The sequence below is a fragment of the Etheostoma cragini genome, chromosome 4 (assembly GCF_013103735.1).
Source record: "Etheostoma cragini isolate CJK2018 chromosome 4, CSU_Ecrag_1.0, whole genome shotgun sequence".
NCBI classification, from domain to species: Eukaryota; Metazoa; Chordata; class Actinopteri; order Perciformes; family Percidae; genus Etheostoma; species Etheostoma cragini.
The window spans coordinates 1,863,996-1,883,733 of record NC_048410.1 but is presented as its reverse complement, the minus strand read 5'-3'; the positions used below and the strand labels follow the sequence as shown (position 1 = coordinate 1,883,733).

Here is a 19,738-nt window from a genome sequence, read left to right as displayed (position 1 = left end):
AGCTCAACCTGCACAGTGGCAACAGCGCCCCCTACAGTCACAAGATACGGTGGTCACAGAATTTGGTGTTACACCGGTGTAACACTTATTAAGGAAGATTCTTTTGACATTGCCCATTTAATTGCGCTTTTAAATGTGGGCAATTTACGATATAACGCGCAGAGAAAGGCTCTGATTACCCGATGAACTGGAGTTTGGTGAATGCGACGTAAGCTTATGTATCACAGCGTGCCGCTACATTTGCAAATGGACGTAGACCTGGCCCAGAGTATCCGATACACAAAGATGCCGTTAGAAAAGCCCATTTGGATCATGTTATGGCAAAACACTTCCAAAATGTGCATAACAGTAATCAAGAAGGCCTAATGGCTGACGGTTTAGAAACGATCAAAATGAACGTTCAAGGTTTAAAATAACTTTTACAGAGAGAAGCGTTTTACACACAGTGTGTGATTTACAGGCCACGGTGTACCCTGGGTTAAATAAAGCAAGAGATTTCAGTCCTTTCTTGTGATCATTTTCTCTGTGTGTATGTTTTTGGGCTTGATTTGCAATGTAGCCACTTAGTGGACTCTCTCTGTAGGCCTACGTGGATATTTACGATGTAGCCTAGTGAACATAGTGAACTGGTTTTCGTTTTCCTGCATGTGAACATTCACAGCCAACCACTTAGTGGATTGTTTTAGCTTTAGCTTTACTCATCATGTCACTCCGGTGTTTCCAATTAGCCTACACACCCTGAAAGAGGCTATCTGTGCTGTTATGCATGGGTTACTTCTCCCTATGCCCGGTAAAATGAAGGCATTTTAAATAATTTTGAAAAAGAGTGCCTTGGATTTCCCTTTTTTTCTACACTTAATTGAATTACCAACCCCAAAGAGCACCTTCAAACATCTGACTGAAGTCCCTGAGCACCCTGGACTTTTTTGTCTTCATTGATTTTAATGAGCTTCGGACAAGATCCAAATCACTCAGACGTTGATTTGCATGAAATGTGCTGTGTAGATAAAGCCGGTTTATCTACATAGCAGCTGTTTGTATGAAATGTGCCGTGTAGATAAAGCTTTCATTCATTTTCAAATGCGTGGAAAATGAGGTCCAGGTTGAAAATATGCTAGTGGATGGCTGATTTAACAGGGTAATTATTACTGGATTATAAAGTGTTTGAAAATCGTGGATCAGAACTTTTCCTCTTGTAGTGGATCAGTCCCGAGGACAGTAACACTGCTCCCAACAGCAGGGCGGACACTGCACCAATCAGGTGGCTTGTCTCAGACTGACTCACGGACGAATCTGCAACAAAAGCACAACAGAAATGTCTAACATATGTGCAGAAGACACAATTCCTGATGATGAAAAAATCATGCTGCACCTAGGTTACATTCTTGAAGATCTTTGTTTTGCTCTCTTTGGCGGCTTGGCGATAACCGGTAATTGCAGGTGTGTTTTTTGGACATCACTGTCACGTTCACTGTCACTTGTTTTTGAAGTTTCATTTTCTGTGGTAAGGTTTGTTTGGCTCTAGCAAACGCATATTCGCAGGGCAAGCAAAGACTGGAAAAAGCAGTATTCATAGACAAATAAATCGAAGAGCGTCTTGTGTGGCTATATACCTTAATTTGACCCCACTTTACTTTCAGTCTATCTTCTGCTCATTGTCTGTTGTTTGCCTGTCTTTCTTGTGTGTTTACTTGTTTGTTTGTTTGTTTAGCTTTTATTGAAGAAAATGCTGCTTTAACAAGGACATGTCCCCGCTGTGGGATGAATAAAGTATTATCTAATCTAATCTAAATCTATATAATAGCTCTCTGGCAGAGCAACAACTGCTGGGTGATGATGGTACCTGGGACCCGCTTGGGATATTCCCACTGGCTCGATCCCCGTTACCTCATTCAGCGATAGGTAGTGACTTAACCCTCGTGTTGTCTTCCCGTCAAAATTGAAAATCAACACTTTTGTTGACGCTTTCAATCGATGTTTTTAAGTTTTTCTCATGTTTTTGTCCCTTTTTTCAACACTTCTCACGTTTTATTTAAATTTTTGCGTCTTTTTTTATGTTTTCAACACCACGTAACACTGACTTATTAACTTTAGTTTACAGTTATTTTTGGAATTTATGGTCATCAACCTCCCTTATAGGAAATTATACCTAATGTTTGAGTTAGAAAAGCAGAAATTAGGAATTATTTAGACTAAAATGAACTATTTTACATTATAATGTTGTAAAGTTCCTACAAAAGTACGTTGATGGATAATCACAGACTGGACTGGTAACGTTCGGCGAGGCGCTTCAACCGTGGTTTCAACGCTGCAGAAACCTCTGTGATTTCAAATTATTCATATAATATAAATGTAGCTCCATCCTCACCCCAGTCATAAATCTTGGGCTTCTTGAGGCTGACATGCTCCACCATGCAGCGGACCCTGTCCTGCCAGCCAGGTGTGTACTCCAGGTAATAGTGGACCTGATGGGTCCAGTCTCCGTTTGTCATCACCTCGCTGAAGGTCACACCCGAGGTCACTTCCTGTCCGTTCCGGTACCACGTCACCCTGATGTATTTGGGGTAAAAGTCATATGCGCTGCACGCCAGCATGGTCTTGTTACTGGAACTGGTGGTCTCCACAAGAGTGATGCTGGGTTCAGCTGAGATCAGAAAGTGAAGAGGTTTTACTGGAAAGTTGCACATGCATAGGGTTTGGTTATCCTAGCTTAGCATAAAGACTGAATAACAGGGAAAAACAGCCAACCAGGCTTTGTCCAAAGTGAAAAAGAAAACTCTAAAGCTCCCAAACAAAGACAATGTATTTCCTTTGTTAAGTAGTTTTCTGAGGAGAGTTATGTGCAGGGACTATATCACGGTTAATGGTGATTGTGTCGTCACAGTGAGGTGGCCAGGTCTGGTAGCATTATGCTAAAAGAAAAAGCCTGAATATTATACCTGTGCTCACCAATCTGGCAAGTTATTGTACACAGAGCCTGAGTTACTGCAGTTGAGTCCTAGGCGGATGGATAAAGGGCTGTTTATTAAGAAATAGTTCCTACTCATAGCTTCTCTTGATCCTTTAATCTTGTTTTTGCAGTTACTTTGCGTATGATTTAAATTAAGAAGATACAATGTGTTAATAAATGGATTTTAAAGGTGTTGGTGTATGTTTTACTTTTGGACAGAGTCAGGCTAGCTGTCAATCAACAATTCAATTTTATGTGATCATCTCCCTTAAATACATGCATGATTCATCACACAGCAGAGTGTTGCCGTCAGATTGGCACACAGAAGAAGAGTTACCCTGGTGTTAAATGGTGCCATCACTCCAGTTTTCAGCCAAGTCTCGGGAAAGGACCCCCCCAGCTCCTGGTTAAAATGGAGGCCTAGAGGCCAACCAGCTAACTGTGTGATTCCTGCACACTGGCCAGCAGGATGTCCAGTAGAAATAGTCTTTAATTCCTCCATGCTTGCCTCATTGAACCCTCTGATCTAGACAACTAATATTTGTAAAATATACAGCATGGATTTTGTGGAGCTGACAGAGTGGCGCAAAGAGAGCTCCCTGCTTGCTAGAACAAAGTGAAGTGCTTAGCTAGACTAACCATCCTGACATAAGCTCTGTGTATTAAACACACACACACACACACACACACACACACACACACAAACACACACGCACACACACACACACACACACACACACACACACACACACACACACACACACACACACACACACACACACGAGACCGAACATAGATCATGTATTGAGTGTTTGAATATTTACCCATGTTCTCCTCAGTTGTGTTAAACATCAAATCGACATTGTTGACACATATCAATTCTTTTTCCACTTTCCTCTGCAGACGATCATGCATGTCTTCATTTAACATAGACGCAGACACTAATCCAGCCGGAGTGAAGCCCACCCAGCACCCCACGGTGCTGTTGTACTGCATCGTAAACTCTTTGTTAAAATACCAGTCGACCAGATATTCCACCTGCTCCCGGTCTCTGGAGTACACGGCACACCAGAAGTCTGCATACATGAAGTATCCATTTCCATCAGCATCACATTCTGAAAAGTAAAGAAGGAGCATTATTTATATTATAGCAGTATTTGAAATGGGCTAGTTTACATGCCCAAACAATGCTTAAAGCCATAGCGCGTTGTTTCTGTCGCCCTGTCAACCCTGTACATCCACATCACAGATGCCACAATATTCTTTTTTTTTTTAAAGACTATTTTTTGAGGCATTTCAGGCCTTTAATGGACAGGACAGCTGAAGTTGTGAGAGGGGGAGTGACATGCAGCAAAGGGCCGCAGGCTGGATTCGAACCCCAGGCAGGCTGCGTCGAGGAGTAAACTTCTATACATGGGCACCCGCTCTACCAACTGAGCTATCTGGGTGCCCGATGCCACAATATTCTTAACGTAGTCATACTGAGAAATACAGAGAGAGTTGTGTGGAGCTGATGGTCTAAATTAGCTTTAAAACAACTCATTTGGCAATGTCTTAAATGTAATGGATGTTCATTAATGTTAAAAATGTACGCACTAAAGCTTTAAGTAGTATAAAAATCATATTTTCTCCACTGGAAGTGCACCCTTAGGGAAGTTTATCATGTTTCCTGATGTGAAAAACACCCTAACAAGTCTTGATCAGTTTTCCTCCACTGGAAGGACAACCTTCAGGCATTTTATAATGTTTTCTACACTGGAAGGACATCATGTTTTCTCCACTTAAAGGGCACCCTAAAAGGCTCTTTTTAAGGCTCTATTGTGATAGATTGTCATGAAATTTTGATAAGACAGAAAGAGAACTTAGAGTACGCAAAGTTTTTGTGCGCACTGGACTAATGTTTAAACCAGAACAGAGTTGCTATGAAGCGCAAGTTCCTCATTCAGATCATAGGAGGATACGAAAATAAAAAAGCAGAAGTTAGACACACTCAATTTACAAAGATACTGACAACATCTACAATGTTTAAGTATAATTGTGATTTTTTAAAACCCCAATGCTCCACAGTGCATTTGGGATAAAGGGGATAAATGGGGCATAAGCAGTGACACTACACTATAAAAATACTGCAATTACAGGTCTGGCATTCATAATTTTAGTTAATAAATTCAGGAAAAAAAGTACAACTAAAAGTATCAGATGTAAAAGTACTCAATAGTCACAGAAAGAGGGTTCTATTACATTGTGGGATTATTATTACTGATGTACAAAAGTTAAGGCAGCTTTTGAATGCTTTGTCTGCTGGAACTTATTTAAACTAAAGACTCTTATATTACAGTGCATGTGCCACCCCACAGTTGGTCACTTATTTTCAGTAAACTTTACAGTTAGCGGTAAACTAACAGTAAATACTTCAGTTCCCAAACATACATGTAAGCTACATGGTATGTGTGTAGGCTATTTGGTATTAAAAGGGCTTGAGACATACAGTAATGGATACAAAGCTTCTATCTATTAAAGATTGGACTTTCTGACACATCAACATCAATAATTCAACCCCGACATGCTGTGTGGCCCTAACGCTTACACAAAACAATCATAAAAATTGACAAAAAGTAGAAGTACTCACCCCCAGGCCGAGAGAAAAGACACAGAAAGAGCAGGTACATGAAGTATTTCATGTTGAATCCACACTAAGACCATGTTGCAGTGGATTCTCAACCCCTTCTGTGCAGTCAGCAAACGATCCTTCTCTTTTGAATACTGGAACCACTCAAAGTGATCCGTTAAGCACGTAGTTTAGTCCAACCTTTTCTTATTATAAACCACCCACTTGCACCGGTAAGTGCATTTTGAAAGAACATCCCCAATAACCCAATTAGGAAACTTTCTTTCTTGAGTAAATGCTTATAAAAAAAAGAAAAGCCAATCTATTTAATCTGTTTAAGTACGACAATGGGCACCTCGAAGGGCAATTAAAATATAAAGGTTTTCACAACAATAACTCTGTTTCTCTGGTTAAGCCTGAGGGTTTGACTAATACCTGGAACAATCTTTCCCATCCTGTAAGGTTTTTAGGCAATGCAAACGTTGTTCGCTCCTCCAGGAAATAGGAAGGACCGTAGATCCGACTTGCCACCCTTAGCAACGGGATATTTTCTCAGTCCGCTTAGCTCGTAGAACCCTTCAGCTCAGCCATGAGCCAGAAGCTATCGCTATGCTAGCAAGATTCAAAGTCAATAACGTTGTATACAATCAGTAAAACATTACTTTACAGCATGTTGGACAACAAGAAAAGCTAGCTATCCAGCCATGTCGACTTTTACGAACAATTTCATCCTCAATGTGTAACGTTACTGTCGGCCGAGGTAGCGACCTGAACAGCGAACGGGATGTGTGATAACGTTATTCGGTGTGACACAAGGTCAGTTCGGAGGGGCAGTGTAACGTTGAATAAATTACCAATTACCAATTCACATTTCCGTTTTGATTTAACGTAGCAAATTCATTCAGAACTATGAACACTGGAACTCCTTTAGAAGGTGTCATATAACACTTTTTATCGACACCCTGCAGCCAATAAGAATTGAGCATTCACCCAAACCATGAAAAAAAAAAAACAATATCCCCACGTGGCCATTAAAATGTTTTATTATGTGTTAAGCACCGTGGGGTGATTAAAAGGCCAGTTAACACAAACTCTGGTCATCTTAACATGAATCACAATGTTCGTGAACAAGTTCAAAAAGTTTGGATCCTGAAAGAAGTGTCACACACACACACACTTCACACAGGAAGCCGAAACCAAACACCACAAGAGAACGAAAGTAGCAGAGCTCAGCTGCTGAGGCTTGACTCCTACTGTGAACCTTCTTTCTTTTAATGACATTTGTTTCGTTTTTTAGTGGAAATCAATATCAACCCATTAAAGAATAATACATTTTATAATAATAATACATTTTTATTTATAATGCCCTTTACATTTCAAAAAGAAATCTCAAAGTGCTACATTTGTAGAAAAAAACATTAAACATTAAAAACATTTTCCAGAATATAATAAAATCAAGAAGGAATAATAAAACACCATAAACTAAAATTAAAACAATGAATGTTAAAAAAAGGCCTTTTGAAATAAGAGTGTCCTCAGGCTCTTCTTAAAAATCTCCACAGTTTTTGGAGCTCCTATAGGGTCTCTGGGAGTGTATTCCAGAGCCGTGGGGGGACTGCCTGGAAGGCCCTGTCCCCCATGGTAGACAGTTTAGTCCTTGGTTGGAGCAGGCGTTAGGTGGAGATGGAGGAGCGGAGGTTTCGTGAGGTGGTGTGTGGGGTGAGGAGTTCACTGAGGTAGGAAGAGACAGATTTTGTATTGAAGTCTGTGTTTAATGGGCAGCCAGTGGAGGGATTTCAGGGCCGGGGTGATGTGATCATATTTGCGCCTCCTCATCAGGACCCGGGCAGCACAATTTTGAATATGCTGGAGCTTTTGTAGGCTCCTGCCAGGGAACCCGACGAGAAAAAACAGGGGTGCCCTGGTGCCCAAGTTGCCCTGGTCAACTTGTTGAGCCTGCGCCCCCCCCCCCGCAATTAAAGGCCTAAAATGCCGTATCGAAAGACTAAAAAAGACACTGAACCGTCAGTAGCCTACATGAACCGTGGGTACATCATTTGAAGTTAATACAAACAGCAAATCCCTTTTGTCCCTCTATTAGTCCAAGGTTTCTTTCCTGGTGTTAACAAATCTTAGTTCCTTTGAGTGAGTTATTCTAAGTTTTGTGCTTCTCCATTGCTGCCAAACATTGGCCTCGCTGTGCTCGCCATAATCTACTGTTTACAGTAGTAAATGATGCAAATGTTGCTACTCTTTTCCAAACTTAGTTTCTCATCAGAAAACCATCAGATCTTCTCTGTCTTTCCCCTGCATATGTTTTGTTAAAATACAGTTAGTCTGTCCAGTCTCTAGTGTGGATTGCATCATACTAAAGAGACACATGGTGGCGCTCTAATCAAAGAAATCGGTTCTTTTCATGCCTTCATCAGGAGTCAGACTTTCCTACTGCTCTCTGATCTTCTTGTCTTTTTGAAAAAGACCAAATGAAACCTTTCTTTGTTTCTAAAAATCATGATCGACTCTTAGGCCAGGACAAGGGAAGGGGAGATACACACAGCTGTTGTTGCAACATTTGCTTCCCTTTGTGGTAGTTTTGCGTCTCTTTTCAACGTAATTTAGGACCGTTATTAATGGGTCCATATTTGTGTCCTAAAAAGCAAGATCAGATCATAAATAAATAACACTCAAAAAGCTTTCAAGATAAAACTTGATAATGAAGTCCAACTGTAATCATTAGATCTGGTGCTGCACCTTAGCATTACAATGGCAGGAAAAACCCTGTATTACACTAAATTCATGAGCACTGAATATGCTAAAGTCAAATATTACAACATATTAGTATATATGTAAATAATCTGATACATAAAAAGTACAAAATCTAGGTTTAGGAAACGGGACATGCGGGACACCAACCCCGTTCTCCTGTGTTTTTTTCCGGACATTCATATTACCCGCAACCGTTATCGCGCTTAATACTACGTCATCTTCAACTATACAAACGATTAGGAATTTTTAATACATTAATGTTTCTAGCAAAAACCAGGAGTGATAGTGATAGTGATAAACAAGATGGCGGCTTCTCTGTCCTGTGCATAGCTCTCATTTCTTCTATCTCTGATAATTCCAATCAAATTCACAATTTGAAAACACCTAGATTACAATATATACTGTATAATATACTGTTTATACTGTATTCTAGCAGAATAATATGAATGATTTATGCTCTGCATAAATACCCTTCTCTTTTTTCCCTGTGTTACCAGACTTATTTTTTAATGCCCCCTGTTTGCACACCTTCATGCCAAAAAGTCAGTGCAGCTTTCCTATAAAATCCAATGAAACATTTAAAGGAAACAGCCGATGAACAGATTAATTTAGTCAATTCAATTAAATTGAAATCAAATTAAATTTTGTTGATAGTATCAAATCATGACAACAGTTATCTCAAGACACTCTACAGATAGAGTAGGTCTAGTCCGCACGCTAAAAGTTTCCAAAATAGCTTTAAAATGCACAACATTTAGAGATTTTTAGCAGTGTTCTTGAACGTTTCCAGGCCCGGAAGATGATTATTACACGTTAGTGTGGTTGCACTTTATTTTACACTATACAACAAAACACAGAGTGGCAGAAATACTTAGATCCTTCACTTAACACATTTACATTTTTTTAAATAGTTTACTGCATTTCTACTAACTTTGGGAATGGGTATATTCCACTTTTAATGCTTGTGCCAATGTCCAGATTGTCAGACAATAAACATATTACAATGTATTACATCATGACAAAGACTCTGCATTGTTATCAGGCAAATGGTTTTACATCAGTGTACTTGGTACTTTAACCTCTTCTTCTATTTGCTGTAGAGTCTGGATCACGCATTGCCCTGTTCGGACCAAGGCTGAACCTGCTGTACCTGCTGCTGTCGTCACTCCAGAAACACTGATGAAGAACATCAGAGTTCACTAAACCCAAGAGTACGCCAAAGGCCGCTTTACTTTCACTCAGAAATTTAAAGTTGCAGTTTTGCAAGAATTTGAAATTCTTTTTGATTATACTGCGATGTGTCACTGACCTTACTTAGTGGCATACTGCAGAGAAGGAAGTTTCTTACGTTTTAGAAGCCCTTTTCTAGTCTTAACGACTTCATACACTGGTGGCCGAGGTTACCGCAGACCTTAGCACCAGGACCGATTCAGGGTTCTATGTCTTGATCAAGGACACATTGAAATGTAGACTGCAAGGGCCAGGAATGGAACCACCAACCTTCCCATTGGTGGACGACCACTGACTCCTGGGCTGGAGCTCTCTTTACCTTGTCTCTCTTGGTTTTGCTGTAATAATAGTTTTAGACAACTGGAGACTTATTTTGATACTCTGAGCTCCTCTCTCCTCTATCTTTCCATCTTTTCATTTAAGTGCATCCATGTCCCAGAAATGCTTGTTACTAACCTAGCTCTGGGGAGTCATTCCCCGGAGTCCTTATGTTCTTTTCCCCCAGAATGTTCCCTTGGATCAGAGAGGCTCCAAAATCATGGTAGCAGCTGTCGCCTTGGTCCCGCTCCATGTTCTGTTATGCCATGTTCAACTGCTACACTGCAATGCCCTGCTACGTCCTGCTGTGCCTTGTAATGCTGCACAGCGTCCTGCTATGCCATGAACTACTACAAAGAACTGCTACAGACTACTAATTTTTTCTATTTTTGTTATTGCCACTCTTCATTCTAACCCCAACCGGGCGTCAGACACCGCCTACCAAGAGCCTGGGTCTGACCGAGGTTTCTGCCTAAAAGGAAGTTTTTCCTCGCCACTGTCGCACTGTTGCTTGTTCTGGAGGAGACTACTAGAACTGTTGGGTCCTTGTAAATTCTGGAGTGTGGTCTATCTGTATAGTGTCTTGAGATAACTCTTGTTATGAATTGATACTATAAATAAAATTGAATTGAATTGAATTGACTCTACCACCTGAGCCATAGCTGCCCCACTATAGAGAGCTGAAGTCCCGCCCCTTCCGTTTGGGACTTATCTTTGAAGAAAAAAATTGGGGGTGGTCAACGGCTAAAGACAAACCATTTTCTGGTCCTGATCGACTTGTCCCTTGGATTAAACATAGGATGTTTTTAAAGTTAAAAAAAAATTTGGCACGTCAAGAATACGTAATTAGACGGACTGCCGGTCCAAGTCGCTTACCTGACGTCAACACATTTCCCCTCCACGGCCTTCGAGTAGCTGCAGCGCTCAACACGATCTGATTTATAGTGGACTTCAACTCTTTTGATACTTCTGCCTTCGTCTTGGAAGAAGACATTGGGGACGTCCATACTTCTCTGGTGATGGATGTCGTTCAAGAAGAGAGATGTAGTTCACTAAGAGATCTCACACAAAACCTAACGTTGTTCAACTTCTTTACTTCAAGTCGTTTATCTCTTGATGTGTAAAAGTATCTTTTAATTTTTACACACATCATTCATGAAATGCATGGCACAATTCGAACCACACCAACAAATAATTATTATCTCTCATTGACTCCCATTCATAGTTTTTTGAAAAGACAGAAAGGAAGGAGAAGGGTGTGACTGTGACTCTCTATTAAAGACAAATGCATATCACATGATCATTTGCATATACTGCACTTGCAGGTGTAAAGCAGATTCTCTAACGTAACGTCTGCATTGAGTCTTCCAAACCCCTCTACTTCTTTTAAAACTTTTAACTTTATTGCAGCTCTCAGCACTTTCACCTTAATGGCTTAATGTGTCTGTCTTTGTTTAGAGAGTCCAACAGCTACACACACGCATAGAGGCACACACACACACACACACACACACACACACAGGCCTGCACACAGGCCTGCACATAAGCATGGATGGATGGACACACACACACACACACACACACACACACACACACACACACACACACACACATATTCTCAACCACACAAAGGCAAGCCCCCGTCTGTCAGCCAATACAAAGAAAGCAAGCAGAGGCGCTTCCCACGTCACACACACCGGCCTGATGATATGAACTCTGGTATTGCATCACTTAATAATGTGGGTCAAAGCTCAACAGCAGCTGCTGCAAGAGGACAGAAAGTTACCACACAGAGGGAGAGTCAGAGAGAGAGAGAGAGAGAGAGAGAGAGAGAGAGAGAGAGAGAGAGAGAGATGGAGAAACTTTATATTGTTTGCCAGATCAAATCAGAGCTCTTCGGGTTACCTGAGCTGAAAGACAAAAGGTACTTTATTGTCACGTACATTTACCAAATTTCTTCTCTGCTTTTAAGCCATCCTAGTGAGAACATACAAACTCCACACAGAAAAGCCCGGACCGACCTGGATTCAAGCCCAGAACCTTCTTGCTGTGAGGCTACAGTGCTAACCATTGGGCCACCGTGCTGTAATTTAAAATAATTTTAAGAGTAAAGAAATCCATAAGAGTTAATGAACTTGAAGTCAATTGATTTAGCAGAATTTCTTTCACACCCGAGGAACGTAATCCCGGGGTCATTTCTGAACACATCACACTTCATTGTTGCATGGCCTTTTGAAACGAAAAGAAAATTCGAGTGAGGAAACGAACGAACTGTACACACACCCAGACGTGATCACCCTTGGCTTTCCCTTTTCAGGAATGAGTGTGTTAGGGGGAGAAATAGTGCCGGATTTGTGTCAACTTCCAGCTATCAGTGTTTGGCCGGGTGCAGATGGAACCGGTTACGACGTTGCCTCTCGTTGCTGATTAATCATTCACCGGCGGAACGTAGCACTGTTTTTTTCAGATCTGCAGGGAACAACAGGTTCAGGCAAAAAACTCAAAGGACGAGCCTCCTCAGACACACCCTCCTCCTCCTCCTCCTCCTCTTTTGGGACATCCCAGGGTATAAAAGGAAGCAACCCTCTTCACAACAGATACAACTGACCCAGAAGGAGAAACAGTTCTGACTCCTCTGACAAACCGCCAACAGAGACACCTCAACTGATGAAGCCAAGCTAAAGGCTCTCTGCTGCAAACACACTACTGAAGGTAAACTGATGCTCTTTCTTTTAAACTCAGCTTGTGAGGAGGCATTGGGATGTAAGGGCATATGGATGAGTATGGGGGGGGGGGGGGGGGGGGGGGGGGGGGGGGGGGGGGGGTTGCATAGGAATGATCACCCAGAGTCTGTCTGAGCTGGAGGAGTTACAGCAGTTTCTTGAAATGTGTGTTTCTTATGCAAAACTGTATTAACTAAGGGAAATCTAATGGGAAATTGTGTTAACTGAAGGACATTTTTAAAGTGTGTGATTATCTTCTAATCTTTCTCTCTTTTGTCATCTTTTTCCCCATCACTTTACCCTTCCTTTATTTTTACTTTGATCTCTGATTTGTTCCCTCCTTTCTTTGCCTCTTCTTGCTCCACTTTATTACCTTCTTCCCCACACTTCTTCACCCCTCATGCTTATATATTTTTCGTGCTTATGCTTTTCTCGTGTCCTCTTTTTGTCCATTGTACTTCTACCTTTGTTTGACTGCCCCCACCTAAATCTTCTCTCGAAGGCCAGGTCCACTCCCAGACTTCCTCTTGTCTTTCTCCGTCAATCGGCTCGCTCTCCGGACTCCTCTGCCATGCCTCCTCAGCTTCAGTCCCAGAAACAGACCGGTCCCAGGATCCTGCAGGGCGATGTGAGTGCCCTCAGCCCGGCCGTCAAGGAGTTTGTGGATGCCAACGTGAGTCTGTGCCAGCCCGACTCCCTCCACATCTGCGACGGCTCTGATGAGGAGAACCGTGCCATCCTGACTCAGCTGGAGGAGCAGGGGATGATCAAGAAGCTTACCAAATATGAGAACTGGTAGGTTGGCTGGGCTGGTGCATGGTTTCTGGAGTGGCAGCAGTTAGAAATGTTGTGTTTTTATCACAGGACAAGTGCTTTAATTTAACGTTTTGGGTGTCCAGATAGCACAGTTAAGATGGAGCGAGCATCCATATATAGAGGTTTACTCCTTGGGTTCGACTCCAACCTGCAGCCCTTTGCTGCATGTCTTCACGTCTTCAACTGTCCTGTCAAAAAAAGGCCTGAAATGCCCAAAAATCTACTGATGACTTGACTCCCAATCTGGTCTCTGTAACCAAGACAGCGGTAACCCAATGCCATTGGCAGATTGCAGTCATGTTGTTAAAGACAATGTTTCTCAGTTAGTCATCAGCAGCTGATGAAATTAAAAACACTTTTGCAACAGGTCCACATTCTGACAAACCAGTAAGTCCAGCTCACTTGGTTAGATTACACCGGCGTAGCAGCAGACGACAAACATCCTCAGTGAGCACTGCTTCAGGTTTAACAAGTCCAAGTTCAACAAGCAAAGATCGTGCAGCCTCCTGTTTACCGAAAACAAACTTATTCCATTACTGTGAAAAAAAAAGAAATGCTAAAAATGGATTTAAATTATTTCCCTTCAATGCTCCTCTCCCTTGTCCACTTCCTACCTCCATTTCCTCCTTCCTCCTCTTCCTCTTCCTGCAGCTGGTTGGCCAGGACCGACCCGAGGGACGTGGCTCGTGTGGAGAGTAAGACTGTGATTGTCACCCGGGACCAGAGGGACACGGTGCCCACGCCGCTGGGTGGCGGGGTCAGCCAGCTGGGCCGCTGGATGTCCCCGGAAGAATTCGACAAGGCGATGGATCAGCGCTTCCCCGGCTGCATGAAAGGTACCACAGAGAATAAAGTTAGAATCGCTTAAGCCCATTGGATCTAGACAGTTTTACCCAAACAGGATGAGCAAATGCAATAAGAAAGTATTATGAATAACAACAGGTCTGCCTGTTTTGGCAATAGTCAGTTATAACAACACTTTATTCTTAATATGTCACATACACAAAGTATAATCTAGTGAAATTTAACTTATGTTGCATTATTCTCTAGATCCTATTGGGTGACTATTGTCACTGTTTATGTACAAAAGTCTGAAAAAGGGACAAAAATGTCAAAGTTTTGTCTGTTTTTGACCCAGGAGGACAACACTAGGGTTAAAAATGTTGACAATCTCTGACTCTCTCTCCTCAGGCCGTACCATGTATGTGATTCCCTTCAGCATGGGTCCGGTAGGGTCCCCCCTGTCTAAGATCGGGGTGGAGCTGACAGACTCTCCCTACGTGGTGGCCAGTATGAGGGTGATGACACGTATGGGGACGGCTGTGCTGTCCGCTCTGGGAACCGGCGACTTTGTCCGCTGTCTGCACTCTGTCGGCTGTCCTCTGCCGCTCAAAAGTACGTCAACAAACATCAACTCATTTTTCTGTCATTCAGCAACACTAAGGCAATGATGAACACTTCAATAACTACTAAAGGACTGGTACTTCTGTTGTACTTCCAGTATTGCAATCACTTTTAGTGCTAATACGTACTTTACTCTTTTAGTACCCGTAATGCTACTACCGCTGCCACTGATACTAGTTTTAATAAATGGTAAAATCACAGTAACAACTTATTTTACTAGGACTGATTCTGATGCTGTCATAAACAGGAGCACACAGAATCTCCCGCAGAATTTTAAACAAATTAAAGAATTAAAACAATGATCTCAGAATCAGGGGCAGAGCCAGACCTCGTAAACCCCCGTAGGCTCAGCCCAAACCTATGATGGGCACGCTCCATCTAACAGCTATGCTATTTTATTTTAAGTTGCAGATTCCCTTTGGGTCTGCTAATTCCTGTTACTACTACTGTTACAACTACAAATACTGATGCTACATCCTTATAATGACCAGCCAGGTGCTAATGGTTCCTGTGTTCAGTTGTACTTTAGTAACATTTTCTTCCATCCTCCAAACTCATGCTGTCCACTGACTCAAGGAAACAAATTTGTCTTTTAGAGCCCTTGGTGAACAACTGGCCCTGTAACCCCGAGCAGACGTTAGTCGCCCACATCCCGGACCGCCGGCAGATCGTCTCGTTCGGTAGCGGCTACGGAGGAAACTCCCTGCTGGGGAAGAAGTGCTTTGCTTTGCGCATTGCCTCACGTATCGCCAAAGAGGAGGGTTGGCTGGCAGAGCACATGCTGGTAAAAAATCTAAAGAAAAAACCATATCATACAACATGTAAATAACAATATATCATGGAGACTCTCTCCAACAATCTGACCAAATGCGTCTCCCGCTCAGATCCTCGGCGTCACCAACCCTGCCGGGGACAAGAAGTACATGGCAGCAGCCTTCCCCAGTGCCTGCGGGAAGACCAACCTGGCCATGCTCTGTCCCACGCTGCCCGGCTGGAAGGTCGAGTGTGTGGGAGACGACATCGCCTGGATGAAGTTTGACAACCAAGGTGAGGGACTCGAGACTTGGAAGTTGGATGTTTACTAGAAACTAACTCTGTTCTATTATTCATTCATTTACATTTTCCTCTTCTTTGTTCCCTGTCCCTGTCTCTAGGCAACCTGCGTGCAATCAACCCTGAGAATGGCTTTTTTGGAGTTGCACCTGGCACCTCAGTCAACACCAACCCCAACGCCATGGAGACAATCACCAGGAACACCGTTTTCACCAACGTTGCAGAGACCAGCGACGGCGGTGTGTACTGGGAGGGAATGGACCGGTCGCTGCCCGACGGCGTCACCATCACCTCCTGGAAGAACAAACCCTGGAGCTCGCAGGATGGTAGGAGTCTCTTTACTTATTTTCTAAAGCGGCAATGCAAATTGTGAAGGCAAGAAAAGGAAAGTCAACTTTAATGTCAACAAGCAGGATGTGAAATATAGTGCACTGGATGCAGGAAATAGATTTCAGTAATAATCTAGCATAACTTGACTGTAGTCGTGTCTTTTGCATGCAACTGATCCACTCTGTGGAAGTGGCATCCTGTCAATCAAATGTCAGGGAAATTTGGAAAAAGTATGTTTTCTGTCAGTGTTTTGTTTTTCAATTAGCAGGCATTTAAATTTCCAAAACCAAAATTCAAATTGTCATCACTGGAGCAAACTGAACGGGTGCAAAAAGCTTTTTTACTGTCAATGGAAACAGGAATAACCGGCTAATGAGCATGCACCGGCTAATGAGGTGCACTTAACACTCAACAATCATCAATTACTCAACAATAACTGATTTTTTTTCTCAAGTTTATTGAAGAGAGCACATTTCATAAGTAGGATGATCAGAGGCGTATTTAAAAGGGCAACAAATTACTAAAACGATGATGATGAAAACTAGAGAACATCACTCACTGTGAGAGTCAGGAAACAATCTTGTGAAATAATGCTTACCTCTCTCTCTCTCTCTCTCTCTCTCTCTCTCTCTCTCTCTCTAGGCGAACCCTGTGCTCACCCCAACTCTCGTTTCTGCACTCCGGCCGGGCAGTGTCCCATCATCGATCCACTGTGGGAATCCCCAGAGGGAGTCCCCATCGAGGCCATCGTCTTCGGAGGCCGCAGGCCAGAAGGTGAGCAGGACCCGGGTGGAAAACCTGGTAGAATGAGAGGAGAGGATATAGCATGCAGCATGCAGTGAGATTATATAAGTGAATAAAAGAAACAGGGCAGAAAGGAATTGAAGAAGATGCAATGAAACATGAGAAAATAATGACTTCTGACTGCTTTCTTTCAGGTGTCCCTCTGGTATACGAGGCTTTCAGCTGGCAACACGGAGTGTTTGTTGGAGCAGCCATGAGGTCGGAGGCCACGGCTGCAGCTGAACACAAAGGTCAGCATCTAATCTGTCTAAAGACAAAATACTCTTTTTTTTAAATCTGATTCATTGGATAGATTTACCCTGAGTCACCCTGAGAGACGCTTACAGGTCTCTGAGCTAGAGTCGACACACTTTGCCATCAGTATTTCATTACTTCGGGCCTTGTTGCATGGAGTTTTTATTGAATGAATGACATGTTTGTTGTCCTACTCTCTCGAGTATTCTGTTACGTAAGTAGGTTATAGGTTACGCTCAGCTCATCAAACATTTGCTGAAAATTAAGCTTCCAAGTCGAGTCGGAGTCTCAAACTCAAGTCCCATTGCTGCCTTTAAACAACACTAAGATCTTCAAGATTTAAGTTTTTAATCTAGAAGTGTGAGCGACTTGCCCAGAACCTGGCAAACACTCCATGTGTGTACGGATGGATTAATATCCCAGGAGATGACTAAAACAATGTTCTCTCCTCTTTGTACCCCCTTCTTTTCTGCAGGCAAGGTGATCATGCACGACCCCTTCGCCATGCGCCCCTTCTTCGGCTACAACTTCGGCCAGTACCTCTCTCACTGGCTGAGCATGGCCGACCGCCCCGGCGCCAAGCTCCCCAAGATCTTCCACGTCAACTGGTTCCGCAAGAGCCCCGCCGCCGGATTCCTATGGCCCGGTTTTGGCGACAACATCCGCGTGCTGGACTGGATGTTCAGGCGGGTGAATGGCGAGGCCGGCGCCACGCCCTCTGCCGTGGGCTACCTGCCATGCGCCGAGTCCCTGAACCTGCAGGGTCTGCAGGGGGACGTGAACCTCACAGAGCTGTTCTCCCTGGATCAGGAGTTCTGGCAGAGGGAGGTGGAGGAGGTGAGGAAGTACCTCGCCGTGCAGGTGAACGACGACCTGCCCAACGAGGTGGCCCGGCAGCTGGAGCTCCTGCAGCAGAGAGTGAATCAGATGTAAAGAGAGGGCTAAAAAATATATGCTGAAGAACTCTGATTTTCAAAAAGAAAAATTGGATTTGTTTTCATAAGCGAGAAATCCTCATCCCCTTTTTTCCCCTGTTAATTATCCACAAAATGCTTCTGCTAAAATCCTGCTGGCAGTGATAAGATGAATTATACAAACTTGTAGAAATTGTTATTAAACCTGAGTTAACAAACATTTCTCACTGTGCTCATCGCAGGAGATGTTTCGCTTTCATCATTTCACGCGCTGTTGTAACAGCGCCACTTTAAAACGTTGTTCTTTAAACTGTATGTCTGGATTCTGCTATTTAATAGTAAATTATTATGAGTTCAGGTCAGCTCCAGTGTTGTTTGACCCCCCTGCACACAGGGGAAATACGTGTTTCTGTTCCTGTCTTTATTTCTTTTGTCTTCATTTATTTTTATACACGGTTGGCATCTTTTGGTTCTGTTTTGTTGAAATCTTGAGCGTCCGAAGATGGGAGAGAATAATAAAAATATTTTCAAAGATCCAGTCTTAATCTGGTTGTTGTTTGATTTACTCTTGTGTTTTCTTCCCGTTAACCATGAACTTGTCTATCCAGGTCAAAACTGAAAATAAACATTTTTTTTGTGATTTTCCAATGTTTTTGTTGCTTTTTCTGATTTATTTGTCACTTTCTTTATGCTTCTGGTGCTTTTAAAAAAAAAAAAAAACTGGTTTAACAAGGGGTTTTACATCAATTCTTGGAATTCATGGTCAACAAACCTTATTCATATCAAATTATACATGAGTTTTTAGTTAAAAAGCCAGAAATTTTGAATTATTTTGACTAATAGTTAAGATCAAAGGATGTTGAGTGGATCACAGATTGGTAGATGTCAACGTTTAGTCCGGATACTGTTAGGAAACCATAAAAAAAATATCCAAAGGCTATTTACCTGACAAAAGTTATATGGAATTATCCATGTTATTTTTGGGCAATTTGGTTGAAAGAAATCCATATTTTGGATATAAAACACTGTAAAAAGGGTCAATTTGACCCGAGGACAACACGAGGGATAAAGAAGCATTTAATTAGTTTTTCTGATTTTACAGTGTAAAACTAGACAGCCAAAACTGAACAACTGCCACAGAGTAGCTGCAACTTAGCACGGAGTGAAAGTAATTACAAAACATCCTGTTAAGCTGTCGTAAAAATCATTGCAACAAATAGTAATTGAATGTTTGTGATACAAGTCACTAATAATAACTTCTATCTAAGGTGTGCAAAAGAGAGTGCATTCATGTTGAAACATTTCCTAAATGACCATGTAGACCAGAGAAATGAAGCCGGGTCCGGTTAGGCAGCGAGCCTCAACGGAAATTTTATCCACCAAAAATGCAAACATATTTTGCTTGATTTTTATTTCTTATTCTTATGTTTGTGTGAAATATGTGTTTGTTGTGTTATGGATGTTTTCCTACAGGATGCCTAAAATTTCCTTCGGGTTGAATAAAGTATCCATCTATCTATCTATCCATCTATCTATCTATCCATCTATCTATCTATCTGTCTATCTATCTGTCTATCTATCTATCTAT

The 19,738-nt window shown here is 42.2% G+C and overlaps 3 protein-coding genes and 2 long non-coding RNA genes across 6 annotated transcripts in view; 2 read left to right on the top strand and 3 right to left on the bottom strand.

The window, feature by feature from the left end:
- The window catches only part of LOC117943383 (uncharacterized protein C20orf85-like), a 14,171-nt gene extending 14,079 nt beyond the window's left edge, over nucleotides 1-92 (top strand). Inside the window, exon 5 of the mRNA XM_034869470.1 lies at nucleotides 3-92. Within this exon, the coding sequence (XP_034725361.1) occupies nucleotides 3-92 (90 nt within the window). The remainder of the gene's footprint in view (nucleotides 1-2) is intronic.
- A 756-nt stretch (nucleotides 93-848) lies between these two features.
- On the bottom strand, nucleotides 849-5,793 carry LOC117943653 (HLA class II histocompatibility antigen, DQ beta 1 chain-like). Of its 2 annotated transcripts, none has more exons than XM_034869920.1 (4): nucleotides 5,580-5,793; nucleotides 3,775-4,065; nucleotides 2,369-2,644; nucleotides 849-1,293 (listed from the first exon to the last, which is right to left on the bottom strand). In XM_034869920.1, exons 1-4 carry the CDS (start codon nucleotides 5,629-5,631, stop codon nucleotides 1,154-1,156), a joined length of 759 nt encoding a protein of 252 aa, XP_034725811.1. In that variant the 5' UTR covers nucleotides 5,632-5,793; the 3' UTR covers nucleotides 849-1,153. The 2 variants fall into 2 exon arrangements, with proteins under 2 accessions (XP_034725811.1, XP_034725814.1); XM_034869923.1 differs by having other exon boundaries at nucleotides 3,775-4,059; nucleotides 5,580-5,667.
- A 1,380-nt stretch (nucleotides 5,794-7,173) lies between these two features.
- On the bottom strand, nucleotides 7,174-15,469 carry LOC117943659. Its single transcript, XR_004656403.1, has 3 exons — nucleotides 15,349-15,469; nucleotides 12,396-12,400; nucleotides 7,174-7,187 (listed from the first exon to the last, which is right to left on the bottom strand). It is a non-coding gene; the product is annotated as an uncharacterized LOC117943659 (long non-coding RNA).
- LOC117943661 lies at nucleotides 12,403-14,130 on the bottom strand. The gene is made up of 3 exons (XR_004656405.1): nucleotides 14,019-14,130; nucleotides 12,891-12,896; nucleotides 12,403-12,418 (listed from the first exon to the last, which is right to left on the bottom strand). It is a non-coding gene; the product is annotated as an uncharacterized LOC117943661 (long non-coding RNA).
- On the top strand, nucleotides 12,463-18,686 carry pck1 (phosphoenolpyruvate carboxykinase 1 (soluble)). Its single transcript, XM_034869906.1, has 10 exons — nucleotides 12,463-12,584; nucleotides 12,924-13,390; nucleotides 14,063-14,247; nucleotides 14,603-14,806; nucleotides 15,412-15,599; nucleotides 15,700-15,862; nucleotides 15,970-16,194; nucleotides 16,841-16,972; nucleotides 17,137-17,232; nucleotides 17,712-18,686. Exons 2-10 carry the CDS (start codon nucleotides 12,996-12,998, stop codon nucleotides 18,167-18,169), a joined length of 2,046 nt encoding a protein of 681 aa, XP_034725797.1. The 5' UTR covers nucleotides 12,463-12,584; nucleotides 12,924-12,995; the 3' UTR covers nucleotides 18,170-18,686.
- Nucleotides 18,687-19,738: the final 1,052 nt, after the last annotated feature.

What these genes read in the sequence shown, in the direction of transcription:
- LOC117943653 (XM_034869920.1), bottom strand. Translation starts at nt 5,631, where the DNA reads ATGAAATACTTCATGTACCTGCTCTTTCTGTGTCTTTTCTCTCGGCCT. An exon ending in CACAACTGAGGAGAACATGG is followed by an intron (nt 2,645 to 3,774) that starts GTAAATATTCAA and finishes TTCTGATCTCAG; the next exon opens with CTGAACCCAGCATCACTCTT. An exon ending in GCCCAAGATTTATGACTGGG is followed by an intron (nt 1,294 to 2,368) that starts GTGAGGATGGAG and finishes CTTTTGTTGCAG; the next exon opens with ATTCGTCCGTGAGTCAGTCT.
- pck1 (XM_034869906.1), top strand. Translation starts at nt 12,996, where the DNA reads ATGCTTATATATTTTTCGTGCTTATGCTTTTCTCGTGTCCTCTTTTTG. An exon ending in CTTACCAAATATGAGAACTG is followed by an intron (nt 13,391 to 14,062) that starts GTAGGTTGGCTG and finishes CTCTTCCTGCAG; the next exon opens with CTGGTTGGCCAGGACCGACC. An exon ending in CTTCCCCGGCTGCATGAAAG is followed by an intron (nt 14,248 to 14,602) that starts GTACCACAGAGA and finishes CTCTCTCCTCAG; the next exon opens with GCCGTACCATGTATGTGATT.